The following is a 24,935-nucleotide window of genomic DNA, read 5'->3' as shown; positions in this document are numbered from 1 at the left end:
CTCACCTCCAAAAGGCCTTAACTCTATCACAGTCCATTACTGTGAGACACAGACAAAAAGAGATGGTAGTAATAGTCACAGTGCTCTGCAAAAATCACAGAGTGGGAGTCAATAAAAGGTCCAAGCTCAGCAACATCATCCAAACTGGAAGAGGAGCAATGCACAGGAAAAATGAGACCACCCCTGTTCCCCGCTTCCCCCTAGCCCTCTTTCACTCTCTCTGCCTCTCTGAAGCAAGAGTAGCTTCACAATTACTGAGCTCCTGTTTGCTGTCCACTTTTATAATTCCTTAAATGCCTCTCAAGCAATTCCAGCTCTTCTGCGGGAGGGAAGAAACATCCCCCAAAAGCAAGCACAACAAAACAAAACAGGGAAGGAGGGTGATGAGAGAAAGAAAACCACTGACACCAAACAAATTGACTGGATTAAGTGAACCAATAGCCCAGAGCGAAAGGCAAGACTCTCACCTTGAGCATCTGAGGCTGGTATCTGCTTAGATGAGGAAAACAATTGTCATGCGGTAGAAGGAGCAAAAGCAAAATCTGTAACAACAGCGGCAGCGGCAGAAGTGACAGTAGCAGCAGCAGCATCCTGTCGTGTTACAGCGGCGGCTGAAAGAGGCTGAATCATTACAGAGCAGCAGGTGCTCGCTGTCTGAGCATCACTGCAAACAATATCATTACACAGAGGTTTGAAAGGAAGAGCTATGCCAAGACGGTGGTAACTCCCTTTTTCTCCCCTCCCTCTTTGTCCTTATTGAGCGCTCATTCACTTTCCTGCTTTCCCCCCTCCCCCCCCCCCCCGCCCCGCTCCCCCAGCCCCCTCGCAGCCTGTTTCCCTGATGTACAGACTCGCTCCTTCCTCCCCCACCCCACCCCCCGCCCTCCGCAGGGCTGGTCTGAGGGAAATCAGTACACCCAGCAACGCAGGACTGTCAGCGACTTCCTATTTTATCCAATTAGGGGGAATAAAGGCCATCAAATCAAAGGGAAAGAGAGGGCAGGAGTTGCGCGCCCGCCCGCTCCCTCTCTCCAGCCGAAGCGCGGCCAGAGGCGGCGGCCATCGATGACAGGGTCCTACGGCGAGGACCGGGTGTCGGTGGGAGCTCTTTGGGCTGGACTAGGCTCGCTCTGCCTGATACCCGATCTCTCCCAGCGGGAAGACCCGCTTTCCGGCAGCAGTTTCTCCCTGCCTGACACCTAGAGACAGCTTTTCTTTCCAAGCCCCTGAATAAGTTTCGTGCACTCGGAATAGTGCTGAGATGCATCTTAAGTCAAGCAGAGGGAAAAAAAACCAAAACCCAAAAGCATTCCTGCCTCTGACAAATTTGCATTTATGTTACTACAGAGAGGTTTGCATAATTTTTTTTTTAATATTTCATCTTTCAACCTCCCTGCCAAAACCCTCCAAAACCAAAAAGCAAAGACCTCACGCTAAAGCCAGCTCCTGAACACACTTTTCAAGAGCTCACATGCTGCTAACATATATATCCTCACTCCCCCTTAGACTAGGGGAAAAAAAAAAAAATCAAAGAATATTATTATTAACAAGGCTTCCACTTTGTTCTTCAATTTACCTGTCATTCCTCACCTCTACCAATACCTAGCATTAACTCCCATTTCCACCAGTGCAGTGTAATACAGGGGTATTAACTTAATGAAAGTAAGATTAGGATCAGCGCCATTCCCAGTCTCTTTTGTCTCCCACAGAAAAGTACACCTGTGTAACAATACAGACGTGTATAAAAGGAGACAGTCTTTTAACACAATTTCCAGTTCCTTGGACTTAGTGAAAACATTTGCATTGAAGATTTGGCAGCATGAATCCCCCTTTCTCCTTAGTATAAATGGCTGCAGGATGCATAAGGAAACAAAGAATCAAGTGCTACAAACTGCCCCGAACTCATTTTTGCTGGTACCTTAGTCAGGCATCCAAAAAGTAATTTCCTCTGTAGTTAAGTATTTTCGGTAGTGACAAAAAAAAGATGTCTGTCTCTGCCCATCTCATCTTCCTGCCTCCCCCCATCCCGACTTCCATGGGAACATTAGTAACATTCGCATAAAAAAAGGTTTATCAAAATTTCAGTGAATCCCATAGTGTTTTCATAGACTCTCATGTCAAGGACTAATTGATGGATGTCTGATCACAAAGCTTCCTGTGAGGCTGTAGTAGCCAACTGAAGTAATCACGATGCTACTACATTCAAGCGCCTGGAGAATTTACCTTAAAGCACAGCCAGTGATAACACTCTCTGGAAGAATGTAAAAAGATAAATCGTCATACAATCTAGTCTACATTACCACTAAAGTGTCTGGTCCTCAGGTTAATGATGTGATCAGTAACCTCAGACAGAACGAACAGCTTGCATTGCATATTTACTTACATGCCTCCTCTTATTACAAAGCACATGTGCTCCTTAGCTAGTAATATTCTGCATGACTGCAGCCTCTATTCAAGTATCTCAAAACCTATTTCAAACAGCAGTAACAACACAGCCCTTGTAGAAAGGGTAACATCACAGCAGTATTGCTGTGACAGTTGTGGTGGTCTGTGGGTACAAGTAAGGAATGTTTCTTAGGGAAAGGATGTATCTTTTATTAGATTAACTGACAAATCTGGGAAAACCAGACATACTTTTGCACACACAAGTTGCTCCTCCAGTGTGAAGCTGAAGCAACACTCTTCAAAGCAGAGTGCAAGTTGAGAACCAGCTGGGAGTACTCTCTTCATTGCACAGATGAGATACCCCAGCATCTGAGTGCTTGGCACAAATTTTTTAAAATGTCATGCCTTCTTCATCCATGTCTAGTATTTCAACCTTCCTATTTCCAGTAAGACAATTTTCCCTGCTGTCACTGCTCTGAGCTTGTGTTTAATCCACTGCCCTGCCCACATCTTCCCTGCACTGTCCTTCCAGGCAAACTACCTGTGTTCAGTTTTCTCCTATAATCTTCACTACTCTCCAGCCTACCCACATTTAACTACTATCCTTTAGATTATGTTTCTGCTTTGCTCACATCTTTCAGGCACTGAAGTGAACAGAAATGCATGTGGAGATCTTGCACCTTTCTTACAAGGGTTGCCATGAAGTTGAAGTAATCGTGCACAATGCTACATAGCTGGACAGGGAGATGGATTATTACCGGGTCAGACCATGGGCTGCCACGTCTGCCTGCACAGTGCCTCGTGAAACCTCAGAGCTTCTTGTTCCAGGAGCCCAGTGGGGACACATCAAGGGGCTCCCCTGCATGTGTGTGCATTGCCCCTCTCCTCACCCTGCTACCAGAGGGGCCGTGAGCTGGCAGGGCCTGGGGAAGGGCTCTGCCAAAGGGGTCTTGCCTGTTGCCTGAGCCCCCCCAGCTAAACGGAGCCAGGATAGCTTCTGCTACCTCCTTGCTTTTTCACACTCTCCTCCACTGGCCAGGGCCCAGCCTGGCTGTACCATCTCCTGCCGGTAGGCAGCCACCTCCAGCCCCTCCCGCCGCCTCCGCGGCCGCAGCATCTCCGTGGGGCCTGGCTCCCTTCCAGGCTGCAGTACCCTCCTCTGCTGCAGGTCCCTTCCCCTGCGGCACCTCCAGACCTGGCACACAGGCTGCCTGCTCCAGCATCGTGCAGCCAAGCTCTGCTCAGACTTCCTCCTCCTCCTCCTCCTGCCGTCCCCCGTCCCAGGGAAGTCTGCAGAGCTGCTTCAGCCTCCCAGCCCCGCTGGAGCTGTGGGGTGCTGGGGCTTGCAGCGAGGAGAGCAGGGCGGCACCTTGCCTTTGGGGGTGCCTGGCGGCTCCCCTTGCTCCCCGGCCGACCAGGGAGAAAGGCAATGCTGAATCACTGGCCCGGATGCTTCCCTGGCCCCGCTCCACAGGTGGCCAAAGCCAGGGCCAGGACACAGCCTGCCCACCATGCTGCAACCCGATACTGCACAGTGCTGGCTCCATTTGGGACCCTTTGGACAAAAATGCAACCCCACGCTCTTTGCCACATCTGGGTTGGTAAGGGAGCATGCTGCCGTTTGTGCCAGCTCTCGCAGCTGCACTAAAGGCTGATGGTCTCTCACTTTGGGTCTGAAGATATGACTGTAAACTGAAGGTAGAGTTTGCGGGTTTGGGGGGTTCTTTCTGCTCCCCTTTCCCCCCAAAGCAATACAGAAATACTTTCCTGCAGCTGCCGTTTTGAGGCTTTTACATGTCTGTAGTGACATGCTAGTACTGGTGTGCTGTGCTTAAACATGGGTTCTGGCCCAGGCTGGAAGAGACGAGTGCCTTGGAAAAGAGCCAGAACTGGTTAACAGAAAGGGAGACTCTGGAAGAGAGCAAGAGGGAGCATGACCTTGGAGGTAACAAAGTTTTACTAGGGTAGCCCATTGGTGGTCAATACAGAAAGGTAAAGAAGGAAATTACTTGCCTGTTTGTAATCAGGTTAGGTCCTTACGCAAAGATTTATTTCTGATTATTATATAGCTTGTGCCTCCTTGGCTTAGAGGGAAAAGTAGTGTGATTCTACACTAATGAAGCTAGGCTGTGACTGAGATTTGGACTCTTGCCATATGTAAGTGACAGGTTGAAACTCAAGTCTTACGAAACTGAAATTTTATTTTGTGGAGTGTTTTTGCAAAGTTCCACTCCCAACGGACTCAAGGAAAGACACAAAGCCGAAGTCGGCATTAACCTCCAGCCTATGATGAGGAGGAAAAAGCTGTATCTGTTCCTTCAGTTTTACAGGTCCTAAAAGGAGGTTGATTTTGTATTACCAAACTGCAGAGGACCATTCTTTCTGGCCAGCCACAAATATGTGGATGAAGCTTAAATAGATACATGATCATAACTGACAACATCCTGCAAATTAGAGCAGCAAGTACCATTTAACTCAGATGACCCTTCAGTCATGCCATAATCAGACCCAAACCTGCTGAAAGTTTTTGAAATTAGGCTTGGTGAGTCATTCTCATAGAAGCAATTGGATATCAAATATGCAACTGCTTTAAATAAAGTCCCAGTAGCCCACAAAAAGATTCTCTAAGAATTATGTACTTTCTTGCAACTACTGGGACATTAGGAAAGTAAAGTATGCCTTCACAAGCGGTTATTCATGACTCTGTTGGATCACAGCTTAAGAAAGGATGCTCAGGGGATCACAGATCAGTGCAGGGCAAGTGATCTTCCCCCAGGCCACTGCTTTGCTTTAAGAACATGCCAATTCTTCAGAAAGAAGCAAGCAGCAATATGTGGCATCAACTGCTCCATCATGTGTTTGACTGCACTCCCTTTTTTTCCACACATTGAGAAATTAAAAGCATTGAAACCAAGAAGCTAAAAAGAAAAAAAGTGCACGTTCATTAACAAGAGATTGATGAGGAAGATAAAAGGTTCTCTTTTTATTGATTGCAGGCACTTCAAATTAAATAAATGCACTATTTAAAGATGGGGGGTGACCCAAAGCAGGTGAGCAGGCCCAATAAGCAGCATCACTGCCAGCAATCATGGTGTGGGAAGAGTGGGCTATCACACACAATGCAAACGATTCATTTATTCCTGTTTTCAGTGCTTCACCAACCTTCCCTCCTTAATCCATCTCCCTTGGATTGATGCCAGTACTCTCTCCCTTTGAGTCCTTCCAAAAGCCTTCACTAAAAACCTCATCTTTCAGCTCAAATGGCACATGGAGAAAACTTCATTTTGTTTCTATACTGGTCCTGTCACTGGAACTGCAAATGTTAAAATGGGACAGGCTAACAGTTGCATACACACACATCCCATTTTTCACCTGATGGAAAGCAAACAGGATACATGTGCTAGTGCTGTTTATATGTCTCTGCCCATTACCACCACGTTTTCCTCTATACGTTTTTTTAAATCCTCTGGCCGTTTGCAGCCATATGTGACTGAGGAGAAGGAACATCAAGCCCGTACGAAAATGCAGGAAAACTTGAGCAGTAAAAGTACAAACCTTTAAGCACACATTCAGCCTTAGACATGAGGGTAAATACATCAATGTCAGCAGAATCATTAGTGTGCTTAATTCATTTGGCATAAGAGGGCTGCTGTAGGAAGACCTCCTACCCTCAGACAACACAGGAGACAGGGACATGAAGGGGCTGTATCCAAACCATCTCCATACCCTGAAGCCAAAACCACTATACTGGAATTATTGCCCTGCCCACATAGGTGAGTCAGAAGCAGGTCTTCACACTAATACATTTCTTGGAAAAGTCTGGAGCACAGAATACAAACTTCAGTGCTTGTAAAAACATTTGGGAGAGCTCATGTTGCCTCTGTGGCAGCATTTTCTGTACTGATGTCACGTGTACGTTTACACCAGGAACATGCTTTCTGTAAGTCCAATAGCTGTGGCTTGCAGAAACAGTGATTTGAAAAAACAACACAACTACAATGGCTGTTTCAAGAGATGTTTGTAGGGTTTGGTGTTCGGAAGATCTCGCGATGTCACGGAAAGTTAGAGGGTTAGTCGCAGCCTTGTGATGTACCTGTAATCCCGCCTCCCCTTGTTAGTATAAAAGGAATTAACTGCGCAATAAAAGGCGGACGTTGGCTCTCACACTGTGTGTGTTATCTGTCTCTTTCCCGGGTCCGGGCTGACCAGTGATCTAAGTGTGGCACCTTGATATGTAGCGAACGCTACAGATGTTTATACTTTAAATAGCTGCAGCCAGTAATTGAAACTGAAAACTGCCACAAAATGGGCTGTTATTTCAGGGGAACCAAAAGGTTTTCTGAGTCTTTTCATCTTCAAGTGAAATGTGAGACACTGAGGTTTTTTCATCCTAATCAAAAGCAGAGCTAGTGGCACTACACAAGACACAGAAATCCAATATCAAACCACAAATGTCAGGGTTTTTCATCAATGACACTGACTCATTCCCCTAGCCTCTGCTCAGTCACAAAACTGGGATGAGCCCTGCCACTGTTCAGGCTAATGATAATTAGCTCTGCCATGTGGTAAAGGAGCATTTAAGAGATGCATAGACACGTAACATGCTCAGCTAGGCTCTTCTGTCTGAGGGCAGAAGCAGCAGAAGAAAGACCATGTGCAGTTTTCTGTTTTGTTTTGGTTTTGGGTTTAGCTGGGGCAGCATTGTAGTCACTCATTAACTCCCACCCACTTTAGTCCTCAAATGCATCTGCGTGCCTGCATTTGAGCCACTTTATTCAAACGGAATAAATTCCTCGTGGGTGTTCACAGGACAGTGGCAGTACTGCTACTTTGCACAGGCACGGCTATGCAGGATTTCGTGCTGGCCAGCCTTCATATCCACAGTGCTGTTGCTGCTGGGGAGTCACTGGACACTGAAAATTTGAGTAAAGGTCCCAAAAGCCCTGAATCAAGGAATTATCCCTCCCCCATTGACCCCTGGTTAATAAAGTACTTAAACGTGCATGGAGTTAAACAAGTGGTGAAATGCCTTCCTGATTAGAGATAGACTACATCATATATTTAAGTGCCTTTTTGAATCAGAGCCTAATTCAGGAACCGAAAAGGTATTTTGGAGCGTAGTGCCGTGGTTTCATGTGCTGCCAAACAGTTTGGCAGCAATATCAACCTTTTCCCTGTCTCTCTTTTCTTTTTGGTCCCTCTGTTCTGTCACCTGCACTAATTCATAACATTGTTCATGTGGCCAGGCTTTCAACTGGATCAGAGAACTGATTTTTGACTTATAAAGAATTTCTTTTAAGGTTGTTTTTTTTTATGGGTAAGGTTACCAACTAATTCCCAGCCTGGTCCCATAAAGATATGTAGGCTGGAAGAATGGGGACCATGGTCCAGAGGACAGAAGTTCCTTGACCTTGTCTTCTCACCAAAGACTTTGCATAGTGAAACCATGACCCAAGACCCTTCCTGAATCTAGGCTTAACTTAGGCAGAAGCTCCTGGAAGATCCCAACAAGATACCCATTATTCTGAAAAATCTTGACGCTACTTACACCTTTCATTTTTTTGTAAAGACAAATTATTTTTGTACCTACACATATTCACAACTGCTGCTAACTTAAGGCATCAAACTTTACTTAACTTTAAAGTGTCATTTTCAAAATTTCAACTACACATGGACTTTTTCATAGGCAGTTCTCTAGCATATGTATATTCAATAGTTTGGCTATTAGAAAAACAGAAGGAAAGAAGTCAAAGACATAGAGCCAGTCTAACACATGGAAGAATTTCTGTAGCATTACATAAACGAGTATTAATGATAAGACATTGACATATTACTGGCTTAGATTTGTAAAGTACATCTTACAGTGCAGTCATACATTCAGAATCTGCAAGCTTCAGAATTTTGCTTGCAGAAAATGTTATGACTTCAGCTCAAGAGCTGGTTTGCTTAGCAGCTTTCTGCAAATACCTCCAAATAAAGAATTTATTCTACTTTATCCGAAATCAAGATATTAATTCAGTCCGGCTCTGATCATGTCTGTACGTAGCCTGATTATGCTCAAGATAGCAGAATTGAGATGTTCGCTGTTTAAAACTGATAAGCAACACAGTATTTATAACTGCAAAATTCCAACAATAACAAAAGCAACAGCTCTCATTATGCCTCAGAATCCTAGTATCATCAAGGACACTTAATATTTAATATTCTTTCTTAGTGCATTCAGAAAGCCATAGAAGGCATGAATCACTCCTTTGGCATTGGCTAGAAAACTTCGTCAATTTCCAGCAAATAATTAAGAAGAATTCAGATAAGTATGACAAAGGAGATTTTATGTCTAGTCATGAGTTTTCAGTAGTCTCATCAAATATGGTTTTACTACATAGCTGTGTTTTGAATGTAAACCCTAGCCTGCATTTTAAAATGTCTTGTCACATCTTTCTCACCCCTGCACCCAGGCTCTCTTTGTGTTGTATATGGTCTGGCACAAAACCAAAACTCTCACCTTTTAGAAATCAAAATCCAAATTGAAGTAAGGTAGTTAATTAACTGTTCTTATACACAGGACTTTAATATTCCTGCATCAGGTTGGGTCTTGTCAAGAGCAAGAGAGGAAAACAGCAAAGAGGAAACTCTGAAACCTTAAAGAAATATATCTGCTGTACTCTCATTTCATTGACGCAGGCTCTGTGATGCTCCAGACACTGAGCAGACCCCTACACCAGGGTAAAATGGGTTCATTATAACTTGTTTGCATTTAACACATGGGCATGCACAGCTCAGGACAATGTGGGCCATTGCTGCTGGATGGTGTAAGAGCAGTAGGGTAGCTTTGGAAACACTCCCCTTCTGCAAGACATTGGACAACCTGGAAATGGGGCATAGGAGGCAGTGACAGAGCAAAAACCAGGTCTTTAAAGCCCACAACAGGACAGAGGAAGGCAGGTAAATGGAGCCTTTGCTACAGAATCCAGGTATTTCTAATCTCCACTACTGACAACGACAGTATGTGACAGAGTGTTTACGCACTCATACATACATATGTATCAGAATGAGTTTACAGCAATCATCATTTCATTTGATGGATGCATTATTCCTGCAGCATTTCCTGTGTTCAAACTGCAGGTCAGGTTCATCGGGGATGCCTTATATCTGCCTGTGTTTCACCACAGAGGCTGTGGAGTGGCAACAGGACTACAGGGGACAGGCTGTCTTTTTCCTTTTTCTTGAGGGTGCCTAGGGAATAAATGCATTTACTTTGAAAGAGTATTTGAAAGGGTGGGCCAGACAGGCAGGGCTGAGGTTGCACTGTATCCTGTGTTCCCAGCCAAGCTCATCCAAATTACCATCCAGAGAAAAAGTCAAATAAAATAGAGCTGTCCTCATGTACACCACTTTAGGTATGCTAAGTCTGTGGTGGGAAAGGTGGCCATGATGGTGGGGAAGGGAAACAAGCACCTAGAGGCTGCAAGGAGGAGGCACTTAGAGACCTTGGCTTGTACACACACAGATGAGGTGAATTGTGTCCCTAAATCCCTTTCTGATAAGGGCCACAGTTTGAAGCCAGACCCTATAACACTCTACCATTCCCTCCGACATTGACTACTGCAAAGATGGGGCCAAATTTCTTGCCAGTGTGGGCAAGATTTCAGCCTGCTCAACCACAGAGATGGTGAAGTCCTAATACCTGCTTTCACTTGAGGGATGCCTTGCTGTTGCTTAAAAATTCCCTGCATACTGCTTAACTGCCACTTAACTCCAATTAAATTAAAAGCTGCCAAAGGGCAACAAATCCTCCCTATGTTTCTAATTTCACACTAAACCTTGTGTCCTTCCTTCAGGGTTTTCAATAAAGGGACTGTATTTTAACAACTTTGCACATGCTAGAGGAGAAAACAAGGATGTGACCAAAATAGATCCGATGCTAAAGGCACAAGCTCCACAGGGCAAAGCCTGAGATCCCTGGGGCAGACCAGGCTGACACACATACTCATGAGCATAACGTAACATTGTTTCTACTTATTCCAGAAGCCTGAAGCTCAGCTAAGGAAGGAAAAAGTAAGGTGTCTTGAATTTTGAACTCCTTTTGCCCCAAAGAGTGAAGATGGTGCTCCTGCCTCACTGATCAATTTGAAATGATTCTCTGGAGGCCTTGCTAATAACACTTGAAAAATACATGAAATTCTGCATATTACATGCCTTTCCTTCGTTAGGCATCAGTTCATGGTTTCATCAGGAAAGCAGCCCTGCTCAGCTGCACAGAAATCACTCTTTGAGGCTGCCTTGAAGGACAAAAAATGACTACAATTTAACTAAGTGAACTGAAAAATGAAAAAGGATGAAGTTCTGGCCTTTGTTGCTGAGTATGTGCTAGTAACACTACACAGCGTAGGGTAAGCACACATTACACTTCCCCTTCTAAACTAGCCCATTTAAGAAGTGCTAGTATTATCCCAACAGTGACAACTAGGGTTAGACATGGGCTAATTAAAAATCTATGCAGCTGGGGTCTAGTCAGCATTAATAATTAGTTGTAGCCATTTCCACTACCTTCCACCCTCTAGCTCCATCTCCTTTCTTCTTACAAAAAAAAAAAAAAAAAATCACTGTGCATGTATGTAGTTACAGGAAACATAATGCATTATTAATGTGGCCACAGCCTACAGAAAGTTCAGGTTTACTGCTTACCAGTGTAGAGGTAAGTTGTAGCTACTGGCAACAGTCAGCTCACTGATGCATTAGGTAATGACAGAGTTTCCAAGAGCGCCAACTAAAGTGGCTAAATAATACCAGCTATTTGGAAAAGCACAGAAGCTGGGAGGAATGATGGGTCTGAATCTGTCACTAAGACAGGCAATGGTAGGCAACCTGCAGGAATTATTCCAGGAACAATTAACTTGCAACAATAAGGTTGTGCATTTTCTTTGATCCACGAATGTGATTATGTTCAAATGCAATTATGCAAGTCGGAAATCTCCAGAGGATGAGCAGAAAGGAAACAGGTAGAGATAGCAGGATGAGACAAAGCACCCCAAATAAAGGTCTTTACCAAGCCCTTTTCCCATCGAAACAACACAGTGTTCACAGTGAGCTCAGAAAAATGCCCACACATGTCCTGTGATTTCAAGGAATATCAGACAAGTCAGGCCAGAAGTGCTTATTTCCTAGCACACTGAACAATGATCTATCATTACAGACATGTATCTGTCAAGTTGGTATCTGCCCACACATGCTGAAGAAATGCCTTTCAGATGTCATTTTCCAGTTATCCTGGACAACATATTATGCTGCATACAAATATACATACATAGCCAGAATCCCTGAAATGAAGGCTTAGAACAGCAGAAAAATACAGTGTGCCTTGAACAAGTGATAAAGCTACAGATTAGATACATGGATTAAAGTCACAGAAATGAATTCAGACCTGCTCCCCCAGCAGGATGCCATCGTGCAGTCTCAAGCCAAGTCACATTTTGTTTTTTCCCCTCCTCAGGAGGTTTCTTCTTTTTGTACAAAATCTGTAACTCCTCAATACGGAGCCTAAAATGTAAAAATCATAAAAAGCAGCAAGGAGCTGTCCTAAAGCTGAAGAGTCAGAAGCTTCTCCCACAGCCCGTTGACATGCCTCACTGATTTCAAGGATCCATCAAAGAAGTACAATTAGACTTCCTTCCTAATAGGCCAGAGGAGAGAACCCAGGTCTGCAGCCAGAATCAAAGGGCTAGCATGAAATTTGGCACAGGCAATGTTAAAGCTTCATTGTCCCAGGATCACTTGTGCGTTACTGAACAAGACATGCAAAAGGGCTGTCACGACACCAACCATTCAGGTTGTGGCCCCTCATTTCACCCTGCTGACCATGAGCCCTCCATAGTAGCTTCTTGCCAACAAGGAGCTACTGTTTCTTCTTCCCACCAGTTGGGCACAATGGGGATTAGGGTAAAAACCACTGCGGTCCTGCCTTTGAAGATTACTTTCTCTGGTTTGGCAGACTGGTGGCAACAGTTAACTATATAACCTTTTCAGCTACCCACGGCCATTGACTATTTCCTTACTGCAGACAGGCTTTTTAATACCACTGTGGGGAACTGTACTTAGATGACACAGAGAAATCCTTTGGTAATTATTTGGGCTAATCCTATTAGGAAAGAAAGGCTTTCAATTGCTAAAGCAACAGAAAAACCTTTCAGAAAAGGCACCCACCACTTCAAATTAAATCAACGCCCCCTTCCAGCCCAGGATAACCTGATTATTATTGTACATAAGAAGAGTTGTGTTAACTGAAATAAAAAACGGTTTAGCATTTTAAGAAGTTTTATTTAAAAATTTAAAAAATGTATTTGAAATGCCTACAAATTCAAAAGACACCACTCTGCTTTCCTGCACATATTTTATTTGCACTTTACTAGTCCGCAGTTCTACTTGTGTATTTTCCAAGTGAGAGACAGATTTTTACAGAATGTGCACAGTTCTATAAGGATTTGCCTATGCTCCAAATTTATGCTACAAGAGAGGATAAAATTTATGTTCCCCAAATTTGCTGTTATTTCAATGATGTGGTAACATGACAGTGGTGGAGTTAACTCTTTCATGTGCTGATCAGAAATTCAGCTAGAGTGTTTAAAATGATAGTAACTTGATTTATTGAGCAATAAGAGGAATTACTTGCCTGTGGCCACCAGCCAAACAAGTAATCTTTTAATAAGGCATGTGCAGTTACTGCATTTCCTTTATGAGGAAAAAATAAAAATAGCCAGTTTAAAAAAATATGCCTAGGCATCTAAAATGGGCCTAACTTAGTATATAGGCACACTCAACCATGTGGCCTTAGGCACTTCAGTTCCTTTCTCACACCTGCATCTGCTCATGACTCATGGCTCTCCTCCATTCCTTACCCTAGAGGGTGCTGGACAAACCAGAACTGCCCTTCAGATCCTTTTACCATGGTAGACCTCACCCAAGATGTTAATAGCAGCTTTTGGGTTTATTTTAAAACAACCTGACAGGGCGACCCTTTTTCTCCCCCTTGGGAGTTTTCCTCCTGAAGTAAATCTCCAGCTTTGCAGAAAATGATGAAACATTTTCTACATTAAAGAGATGAATGTCACTGAAACTTTTTTCTAAGACTTTGTGGACAGAGGAAAGACATGGTGAACACTATCTCTTCACAGGTAAATAGTAGGTGCATTTATTTGATGGTGGTTTAATGCTTCCCCCCCTCCCTTTTTTTTTTTTTTCCTCCTTATATGTCTGAGGAATTGTTGAGGATCTAGGGGACGAGCAGAAGTGGAGACAAATTCCTCTGCTCCACCTTAGCCATCTCTAATATGCTGTCTGTCTGCCTGGCTCCCCACTCAGCACATAAGTGTGGAACAACCTTTGGTAATTCTTTGGACTAATCCTTGTAGGAAATATTTTTAGTTTTGATGCATCTAAAGTCTCTCTGGGCATTCACTGGGGTGCCTGCACATGCAGTTCAGGGTTCATGGGTTGTTCCCTCAGGAGCCAAGTGTTGGTCTGGGATTCCCAGCCTGCAACCCACATTCATATTAGTCCTAAGGGATGTGCTCAGGGTTGCTCAGAAAATCTTTCCTTTGATCCGTGTCTTGCTAACATCCAATTGCTGGACTGTCTGTCTTGAGCATTTGAGAATGTGTCCTTGTGATTGTTGTCCCTGTGATACATTTCTGCATTTGCAGGTGTACAACTTCCTGCAAGTAAATGATTTATAAAAATGTAAGCAGGATTGCATATCTGTTAGAGACTCTGGGAAACAGAAAGGGAGTGTCTGATGCCTGACCAGCAGCACTGAGTTGTGTTCACCCTAAGCAGGAGTGTGAAAGCACAAGACAGAGATGCAGATGCTTTGTGGGACCTCTCTCCTTCATTTATTTAGCAAATACAAGTAACTGCAAGACTTCTTTACAGCGTCTCGCATAACAAAAACACAGTGAAATATTTTAATAAGTGGTGAGAGAATGTGAGAATAATATTAAAAATCATGGTCATCTCAGAAATACATTGCTGCTGTCAGTAATTAATGCATGAGTTATAAAACTCAAGGAACTAATTTTGAGCCTGTCTTCTTTTGTACAGCTGTCTGTCTAGCTGAGATCAAACACATTGTTTAATGAATCGATCCCTTTCCTCTTCCCCACAAGCATTCTTGTTTAAACATCTGCATTTTCTTGTAGTAACATTATGCATCATGTCTGAAATCAACATGATCATGGAAATTCCCAAAGGAACCTGGAGCATAGCTCATGTTGCTCTTGCTGCACAGGAAATGCAACTGTTCTTACCCATCCTTCCTCTATAATGAAGTCAGATTCATTGCCTTGCTGTGCTGAGGAGGAAATTGCTGCATAATCTCCTTTCACAGCTAGACAATCCCCTCTTTCCAAAGTAGGCTAAGCATGCAAATTCTCCAGACATATTTGATGAATTTCTAATCACAGTGGGTGAAACAACAGGGCAAAGGCGAGTGTCAGTGACAGAAGCCTTGTGCTGGCTCCCTGCTGAAGACTTTGTTTTCCTTGTATGTTCGCCCACGTATTAATGGTGGGTGATACATATTAATTGTATCTGCTCTGGGACAAATAAACCATAATCAGGTCAAACTGTGGCCAGTCTTAAGGCCAGTTAGAAGTCTTGAAAAGACTAACACATGCATCCTCCTCAGCACTTCACATGGGCTGCAAAATGAGACCTCCAAGGTATCCCATTTTATGATCTTACATCACCAGTGTATTGAAGGGAGTGCCTTCTGCCAGTCAGGATGTTCCTCGCCATCTCTTGAGCTAAGAGAGGCACCTCTGTGGGCTGCAAGGATGTCCTGGTTTCAGCTGGGATAGAGTTAACTGTCTTCCTAGTAGCTGGTACAGTGCTATGTTTTGAGTTCAGTATGCAAAGAATGTTAATAACACTGATGTTTTCAGTTGTTGCTCAGTAGTGTTTAGACTGAAGTCAAGGATTTTTCAGCTTCTCAAGCCCAGCCAGCGAGAGAGCTGGAGGGGCACAAGAAGCTGGCACAGGACACAGCCAGGGCAGCTGACCCAAACTGGCCAACGGGATATTCCATACATCACATCTAGTATAGGAACTGGGGAGTGGGGCCAGGGCAATCGCTGCTTGGGGGCTAACTGGGTGTCGATTGGCAGGTGGTGAGCAATTGCCCTGCGCATCATTTGTACATTCCAATCCTTTTATTGTTGCTGTCATCATTTTATTAGTGTTATCATTATCATTATTAGTTTCTTCTTTTCTGTTCTATTAAACTGTTCTTATCTCAACCCAGGAGTTTTACTTCTTTTCCTGATTTTGTCCCCCATCCCACTGGGTGGGGAGGGGAGTGAGTGAGCGGCTGCGTGGTGCTTAGTTGCTGGCTGGGGTTAAACCACAACAAAGGAGCAGGTCAAGTTATGCCTCTCCAGCCCGCCAGGTGATTTTAGAGCCCTCTGTGGTTAGATTTTCCTGTATGGGGAACAGACACATTTCTTTTTTCAATGTGGGAACAGAAAAGAAAAAAAAAAATCTCATCTGCCATTGAGAAACACTTACTTGCTTAGGCCTCCTTCAGATCAAGTTCTTAAGGAAATTTTGAGAAAAGATTTGATAGTTGCATGGATTCCCTTGCTGCACTAACAAAACCAAATGCTTCTTATGCAAAAGCTAGTAAGCCTCATGCTTTAGGGTATAAGTCAATCAATCACAAGAGGGCAAGGATGACATTTCCTAGGTAATAAAACAAGTCCACTTTTCCACAAAGATTATTTTTGCACCTTCCTCTCCCTTTTTGGCCTTGCCTGCAGTTAGCAACAGTAATCAGTAAAGCACTGACTTATTCTGGTGCTCTGTATTCCCACATCAATCATGTGTGACACTATTCAAGGTGTCTGAAATGGCATGTGACTCTAGCCACAATATTTGATTATGTGGCTTGCTGCTCTAATTGTTTCTAGTCGATGTAGATAAGGCATGAGGAGAGGCAGCAGACCAAGAGAAGATTACATTCCACTTAGTGGCTTAGGGTTTAATCATCTGTTGTCCCCAAGTGCCCTGGGTCTATAAGGTGGGAGAAGCCCCCTTCTGAAGTCACAGGGCACAGGTGGCCTCACAGTGAGGAACCTGATCCAAGGCATAATGGGGGAGTGGTTGCTATGGGACAGTGGGAGGGAGCTGAGGCCAACAACCAAACGAGATTACAGAAGAGACAAGACTCCCCACAGATCTAACGAGAGGAAAAATAAGAGTCAGAAAGTTTGAGTTACTTCTCATGGTCACGGCTTAGGTGGAAACTCATTTAGCAGAGGCATCATCTTTCTGTTGTGTCTTTCCCCTACCAGTCCCCGAGGCACCAATTGCTGCCTGCTGCCTGAGACAGGACACAGGGCTTGGTGGGCACTGGAACTGGCCAGCCTGCCTGCTGTTGTGTGTCTCTGGCTGGTCTGCTTCCCTATCATCTGTGAGCATGGGCTGGCAGCAGAAATTCTGCCCTGCAGCAAATGGTGTTTTCCAGAAGGTCAGCTTCTGTTTCTTCCCTGGCCAGGTAGAGGAGGTACAGCAGCATGGCTGCTTCACACATGGTCAGTTTGACTGGCTGACAGCTGGGACTCTCATTCAAGAGCTGGTGATATTTCAATTTTGACAGGTGGCATTGCATGCAGAGATTGTGCTGAAAATTGATTGGAATGACTATTTTCTGCAGAGCTACTGAAGGCTGAGGCATGATCATGACTAGGGCTGAGGAAGAAACAGCCCCCAGAGATCAGAATAGTATGTAGAGCTCCTTAAAGGCTCACCGGACCCTTATTAGTCAGTGTTCCTTATAAATGCTGTAATGTACTTTCTCACAATGACAATTTTCTGTGATAACAAAAGGGAAGATGCCAAGGATATGGCAGTGTTTAAGAAATGAGTGGTGAGATCTGGTTGAGACAAAGGCTCAGCAGAAATGTCAGCTCATACACACATGCTCTCTTCTCCTTTCTGCTTAAACTAGCTTTTCCTACACTTCACCAACCCTTTAATACTAGGTTACAGTAGATCAGCTTGAGAGCAGCAAGTCTAAAAAAGTGATAACCAGTTCTGTGCTTGCCTCCCATTCTAAAGAGTTAGTTGATGGCCAGCTTTTTTAAGAATTCTTTTTTCCTTAAGGAAGATTCAAAATTTTCTGCAATCTTGTGCCAGTTCATCAACTATAGCTAATGTGTTTCTACTAGAGCTACCCACTCCACATCTTGTTCTGCGAATTGATAATAGTTGGTATATTTGGCTCACTCTTTTTGATGATTTTATCTCCATCCAGAGAAAATTCTCCATCCAGTACTTGATACATGCTGCTTTTGGGTTGTTGTGAATGGCAACCTCATCTTTTACAAGAGATTTACAGATAATAAAAGCTATTCCTCAGGATGAAACATCATCCAGAGGAATAAATTCTTACCAAATTAAAAGGAAAGAATCCCTCCCCTCTATCCAGCCTTCCTTACTGGCCATCTGCTAATATTGCCCATGTGTGTATAAATTTCATTTGCACATTTAAATTGAAAAGCTCCATTTGCTCAGCCTGCCTATAACTGTGCTGTCTTGCTGGGGTGATTATTAGGTCTCTGATGCATGCATATTATCAAGTGAACAAATAATTGCAAATGCAATCCACATCCAATTATCTAGAGTTTTACGGCATATTTTCTACACATAACTCAAGCAGTAAGTACAACAATACATTAGCTCTCCAGGTGTCCATTTGGCTGGAAGAATTAGTAAGGTGCTGGCATTTAGCTCCTGTACTCTAAAGTGTAATTGGCTTATGGTGTTGCTGCCGATGTGAGAGGTCCTTTACACACTTGGTGCAGGACACAGATGTTGTGGGGAAGACACCAAGAGTCCTCTGCATCTGACAGAAACATGCAACTGGACAGGTTAAGGTAAACAGTCCCTAAGCCATGCCTAATTTCTCTCCCCTGCCTCCATGGAGGCATTTCACTGATGCATAGCCCAAATGTGTTGGCTGAACACACATGGAGAGGATTTCAGATTTGTGTTACCTCCCATGAAGCTTAGAATTGATCCGCGACTCTTAGGGATTACAGCTACATTGGCTTGACTACTAGTCTACCAAAAAAGATACAGAATTTATAGTCACAGCATGCCTTCCCTGGACCTATCTTAACCTCATCCTCCCTCCAAAGTGACAAATAAATGAGTTACAAGCATCTACTCTGCAGATGTGGTGTGCCTAGTAACCAGGGACAGCATCTGATTCAGAGCTCATTACACCAGGGAACTGAAACACCACTCTGCATAGCGACAGAGACACGCATTTGAATGAGCTGCATTGCTGCTCAAGGCAATTCTTCATCCTTCCTGCAAAATTAGCGTTTAAGATTCTTCTGGTCTCTCGAAGACTCCAAGACAACTGTTATCCTACTGTCTCTCAAGTATTAGTTGCCATTGTGGCAGCTAATGGGTTTTGTGCAGATCATTAAAATATTCAAGAACTATGCATAGCCTGCAGCTTGTTTTAAGCCAAAGATTTCCCCAGTGGGAAATGGAAGGAAAGAGCTGTTTCAGGGAAACAATAGAAGTCATACTAACAGTATAAAAAGTATAGTGCAAGATGAGACTCAATCTTATTTCACTGTGTGTCCTGTGGAGTCAGTGGAATCACTCCATGTTTGCATTGCTTTAAATAACATAAAATATTAAGGAATTCAAAACAATCAATGCTAGTTTTGGACTTTCTTAGAATGGAAAAAAGCGGGGTGGGGGGTAGGGAGGTGGCATTTAATCAGGCAAAAGTACCAGACATTCAAACCTACTGTTCTCTCAGAACAATAACTAAACTGTTGAACTAATGCCCCCCACAGCATTGGATGCCAGTGCTTAAAAGCATACAACAGAATTTTAGCTACAGTTGAAAGAACATCCTCAGTTCCTATATATAAAAACACAGACATTTCAAACAAACAAATGCATCACATGTGATTAGCTCACTTCTAATTTGAGAAGACTAGAAAAACTTTCTGCTACTGATGATTTGTGCCACAATTGGCAGCAATAGATCTAATGGGTAGCTTTCTACAATGTAGGTAGCTGTGGCTTTCACGGCTAGATATCTGCCTGCAAAATAGACATTATTGAAAAAATGCCCTCATATTTATTCCCTGAAGTATGGCTTATCTTTTTCTTTTATAACCAACTATTGCAGTAATACTCCTCGGCAAACCTGCTGACATTTTGGAAAGCTCATCCAAATACCTGTCAGATGCTTGACTGTTTTATTAAGAATCATGTTTTTTATCATTGTGAATATTACCAGAAAAATATCAGTAATAAAGTTCAGATTCCACTTTACAAACCTCAGAAAAATAATGACTGTATTAACTTCTGAAGGGCTATTACCACCCCATGTATAAATGCTAAACTTTAAGATAAGCTCAGTGGCACATGGTGTTTGTAAAAGCTTCAGGCTGCAGAGCTGTGTCCAGTCAAATCCTTCCTGACTCAACATCAATTCTGGATATTTATAGCTCTGGAGTAAGGAGCTTTTCTGTGCTGAATAAACAGAACAGAAACAAATGAACAAAAAAAAAGCCAAACGCCCAGGACTGGGAAAACAGTTGTCTCCTCTGTTCGCTTGGGACTGGAGTGTAGTAGGTGTTGTCTCATCTCTCCGTTTAAGAGCAGTGGCCGCAGTTGCTAAACTCAGGAGGGCTGTGGTGCAACGCTAGCTGCTCTGTGCCCCACAGGTACACCGTGGTCAGGAAGGTTGGGGTGGTATAGGGAGCCTGACCTCTCAGATGTGCCTATGCTGCTCAGTAGCAAAGGGGAGGGATCATGTTCTCAGTCCAAGGACAAGTGTCATGGCTGGGCTACATCTAGGTCACACATCACGTCACCATGGTTCTGCCCTTCATTAAAAATAATTTACATGTGTGCTTTTTCCAGTTCCCAGTGTCTAAATTGTGGGAAGGCTGTGTCTTAGCCCACCCAGGCAGTGTTTTTATGGCATGAATATGGTTTTATAATTAATTCCCTCTGGTATGGTATAAAGGCTTTTGGGGGTTGCAATGTCTGTTAGGATGAGGTGGGAGGACTGTTTAAAGTGAAGGGAGCCAAGCTGGTAGGCCGGTACCCATGCTGCCTCCTAGGAAAGGTCTCAATGCACTTAATCCTTCATATTGTGCTTAGGTGTCTTGAAAAGCAGCATGTGATGTGAGTCAGAATGACACAAGAAAGCATGTTAATGATGAAATGGGCAAACACTGCTCTAGCACTCCAGCTCACTCCTGAGCCTCACTCCACTTAGCACCCTAGATTTAGCCTTTATGATCATCCATTATAAATTAGAAATGCCCCACGCTATTTTGGCTTGCAACAGGATTGATGCAGTTTGGAAATTGGAGGGCTGTGAAAAGTTTCCTCCCTTGTAAAAAGCAGATCCCTGTGGAAGGGAAAATTTGGAATTATTTTGCCAAAAGATCTCAGACAGCTGGATACTGTGACTAATATAATTTACTAATAAGGCCTATGAGCTCTGTACATCCATAATGAAGTTGAAATGACTAGCATGAAGAGTGGGCAGTCAGAAGAAAATCTTGTAAAGAAATGCAAGAGCCTTTATATACATATATATTCCCTGAAAGAAAATACTGACATCCATCAGACACAATTCATAAAGAACAATTGCTCTGGGGCATAGCTTTCTTTTCAAAGAAAATGAGTGGGTGTTTTGTGATCCTTGCCATGCATTTCCATGCTCCTGCAGATGTAACTCAAAATTACTGACTAGCTGACTACTGCTAAATATTTAGGAAGATGCACACCTAGAAAGAATATCACATTGTAAAAGGCTGGTCTTTAATTGCTGCAGTGACTACAGTGATTCCTTGTCCTCTCTGTACAAGGGGAGAATGTCAAGAACAGCAGAAACCATTAAGAACCTGCAGGAACATTTTGATAATGAAAGTCACAGGAGATACAACTTTCCCACTTTGCATCCAATTATGAGATGTTACCAAAAGGCAATTTAGAAGAGATGTGGACATGAAAGATGGGATGGTAATTTCCTACCATGGGTTTAGCTTGGCTCTCATTGCACTGTTAGAATACTGCTAGAATAGGAACATGAAAGAAGAGTATTTCTTTTAATTTACCTGGTAGCAACTGCTATAGTCTAAATTGAGTCTCAGCCATAGCGTGCCACTATGTTTGTGGAGAAGCTAATGAGGGGACACAGGGATAGCTTTTCAAAGCCATGCATCTATGGCAAGATTGCATGTATGTATACAGTGCTCTGCCTATGGCTTTTGAAATATAACTTCTGTCATGCAGTTTGCATTTTCTAAGAAGTAAAAAGTAATTTATCATGGGGTTATTCTTAAGCAAATGGAAACTTATTCAAAGCGATACACTTTAAAAGTTATTCTGAAGATAACAGTGTACTTTTCTGTTCATCTTTTATCTACTGCCATGTTATCCTCTGCTTTCACCTTCTAGAAACAGATCCAATCGAATGCTGAGGCACTTCCAGTTATTAAAAAGGCAGAGACTCCCTGGATTCCTGCTCAGGAGTCAAAAGAGCCTAGCTGCCCAAGCAGACAACTCAGAGGGGTATCTTACCTTCCCCTATTGCTCTCTAAGAAACTTTGTTCCTTCTCCCTAGACAACAGCATCTGCCTTTTAGGCTTGACCAAAACTGCCTGAATTGGAAGGTCAGCAAGAAAACAAAGCATTGGACCCAGTCTCTTGACTTCTATCTAATTAATTTTGTGTTTCTGCTTCATCACAGGCTTCCACTGCCAGACCATTAACTTGCAACAACCTTTCATGGAACAGGGCCCTGCTATGCCACAGAGCATCTCTGTTTACAGCCAAGGCAGCCTAAGACCTCCCCTGGGATAATGTGGAATAGAAAGTCCAGAACACACCATCTAAGAAGGCCAGCTGTGTGTGCCTCTCTGTCAAAGGGAGCCCAGCAAACCTCCAGGCATGCTGGTGTAATTCAGATTTGGAAACCCAAATTCCCTTTGCGACTTTCTTCTTTGTTGGACTCTTCCCACCAAAGCTGAAACAACAGAAACTCCCCCTCCAAAAAGAAAGTGAACAGCAAACCTGTCTTTCTCAGGACAGAAGGGCCTCCTGAGGAGTGTAAAGGACCTTGCATTCCTAGTCTCTCCTGGGGTTAATACAACAGGGTGCCTCAGGGTAAAGTCTCTTTGGGGGTAGGAAGGTATTGTTGGGACAACAGGTGGAAGATAAGGAGATGAACAGAATTTCTGGGCTATAGGGGAAAGTTGGGAATTGCCTATTTTAGATAAAATACTAGTATTATTCTGTACCCATGCACACATTCGTCACTTTTGTCTGTTGTGAGTATCCCTTTTCACACTCGCTCTGAGATCTTTGGCCCCTTTATGCCCTTTCCTACAAAGCACTGACATTCTTGATTTCAGCATGGTTAATGACACGTCTTGATTTGCCAGAGTGCCTGAAATAGATGCGTGCTTCTGTCAAGGTCATGTATTCCATGTTGTTCACGTATCTCTGCCCAGCTAGTATCACTGCCCGTCACGTACTTTTATTCAGTATGAATACTTGCTACCTTGATGCCTCAAAAATGACATGGACAAGGGAAGATTTTGAGAAGGCTGATCCAATCCCACAAAGTATGTTCATAATTGCTACCTAGAAAGGATATAGCCAGCAGGCAACAGGAGTCCTTGAGCACCTGTTTTTGTCACAGTGACAGCACCAGGGACTTCTTCCCATGGAAGACACAGAGACCAAACCACCAAGGTCAGACCACCAATCCATCCCTGTGCTACAAGCTCAGGTTCTTCAGTATAGCATGGGCTATGCTGGCAAATAAGAAAGATGCTGATTTTGGTCTCAAGTGGGAGCATAGTACCTGTCACTTCAGCATAGTGGGGAGAAGAAGTCAGAAAGGCATAAGCTAAAGCTCTGTTAGGAAAGGTTTTGCCATGATTAGACCCTCTGGGAGACCCTCAAAGAAACCGGGCCTTACCAGCAGCCCCTTGAAGCCAAATCCTCATACAACTTACACAGTCTCGGAAAGAGAGGTCCTGACATACTCTGGGGTCCTGAGGAGAGCTAGGGATGGAGCCTGCAGTCTCTCCTCTCTGAGACCCAGCTAAGGCAGCAATTAACAACGTGGCTTTTGGCCACCTATCCTGTTGTGAGGGTGTCCCCCACTCCACCAGTGAGGACACATTCAGGTTTTAAAAAATTTAACTAGTGATCCCTTTTGCTGAATGATGGGAAGAGTTTCTGTTAGAAATTTGGAGAGAAGGAGATAATCCACAATGTCAAAGACAATGGGAGGTGGGCCTGTGAAATTCTTTCAGAAATATTACAAGCAACAGAAACATTTGAAGTAGCTTTTGTGACTTGTATGCCAGCAGAGTAGACTGCCGCATGTTTGGTAGTGCTTTTCATGGTGTAATCCATGATCTCAGGAAAGCACAGCCTGAAATAAACAGATCCAAACCACTGCCTTCACACTTACATGTATATACTTTATAAACCTATATATGTACATATATTTATACATAAAACACTATTGCCTCATCATATACCAATCCTGAGGCAAGTGCTAGCCTTATGGATTTTTTCTTACATGCACAAATATACAGATAGCTAAAGGCAATGTCCTTAAAACCCTTCCACTCTGGCAGCTGTATTTAAGCTATATAAACTGTTGCATTTATTCCTTTGTGACTGTTGTGTCACCTTCTTCTATTTTAATAGTGCTTATACCCATCATTGCATTTTACCTCTTTGACCTCCTTGAAGGAAAAAAACCCAAGAAACCCCAGCACAGAAGAGGCCTGACTCTATACTAGTGGTGTTTTCTTATAAGCTGGATATGTACAAACTTTCCAGTGGAGCTGCCTAACCCAGCTCAGGTCCTCAGTGTCAACCCATGCTCTCCTTCATAGCAAGGCTGGGGGACCAAGAATGCAACTACCGAAAACCTGCAAGATTAAGTGGTTTGGAAGCAGAGACTTAATGTCACACCAGCCTTAGACTGGGAATCACGCAAAAGGTTGAAATCTGTGTCTCTGGGAAATGTTACCTATTCACATGAGTTTGCCCTATCTGTGAAATTTAAACACAGGAAACAGGATTTGTCACACCAGATCAAATCATAAGGCTACTGAGATTACCGCTGCATTGCCCACTGTGATTAGTGTCCACTGTGGAGAAAGAAACTGGAAAATACTGCACGCTGTGCTAGGTTTTAACAGGGGATTGACAGATGACTTCATCTCTGCTCTTCCAGTAGGATTTCATTAACAGAAGGCTTAAACTCATTTTACATTAAACAAGAACTAGTTACCTGACCCTGCCCTTGCTCATTCACTCTGTTCTTAGAACAAAGCAAAGTGTTTTCTCCAGAAAAAAACCCAACACTGAAATAATAAAGCAAAATGCATGAGGTGGTATAGTGTTTTTCTCTGACCCACTGTCCCACCAAGGCATCAGGTATAGGGTTTTCCTGGAGAAGCAGACTTTCAATCCATGGA

General features: G+C 43.4%; 2 protein-coding genes across 5 annotated transcripts in view; both read right to left on the bottom strand.

Annotated features, from left to right (window-relative positions):
• The window catches only part of NRG1 (neuregulin 1), a 183,233-nt gene that overhangs the window by 102,859 nt on the left and 55,439 nt on the right, over nt 1-24,935 (bottom strand). The gene's annotated exons all lie outside the window — the stretch shown is intronic.
• On the bottom strand, nt 426-3,502 carry LOC142026551 (uncharacterized). Its single transcript, XM_075019674.1, has 2 exons — nt 3,390-3,502; nt 426-591 (listed from the first exon to the last, which is right to left on the bottom strand). Exons 1-2 carry the CDS (start codon nt 3,500-3,502, stop codon nt 426-428), a joined length of 279 nt encoding a protein of 92 aa, XP_074875775.1.

Source organism: Buteo buteo, chromosome Z (genome assembly GCF_964188355.1).
Source record: "Buteo buteo chromosome Z, bButBut1.hap1.1, whole genome shotgun sequence".
Lineage (NCBI taxonomy): Eukaryota > Metazoa > Chordata > Aves > Accipitriformes > Accipitridae > Buteo > Buteo buteo.
Note: the sequence above shows the minus strand (reverse complement) of the source record. Positions and strands in the feature narration are given on the sequence as shown.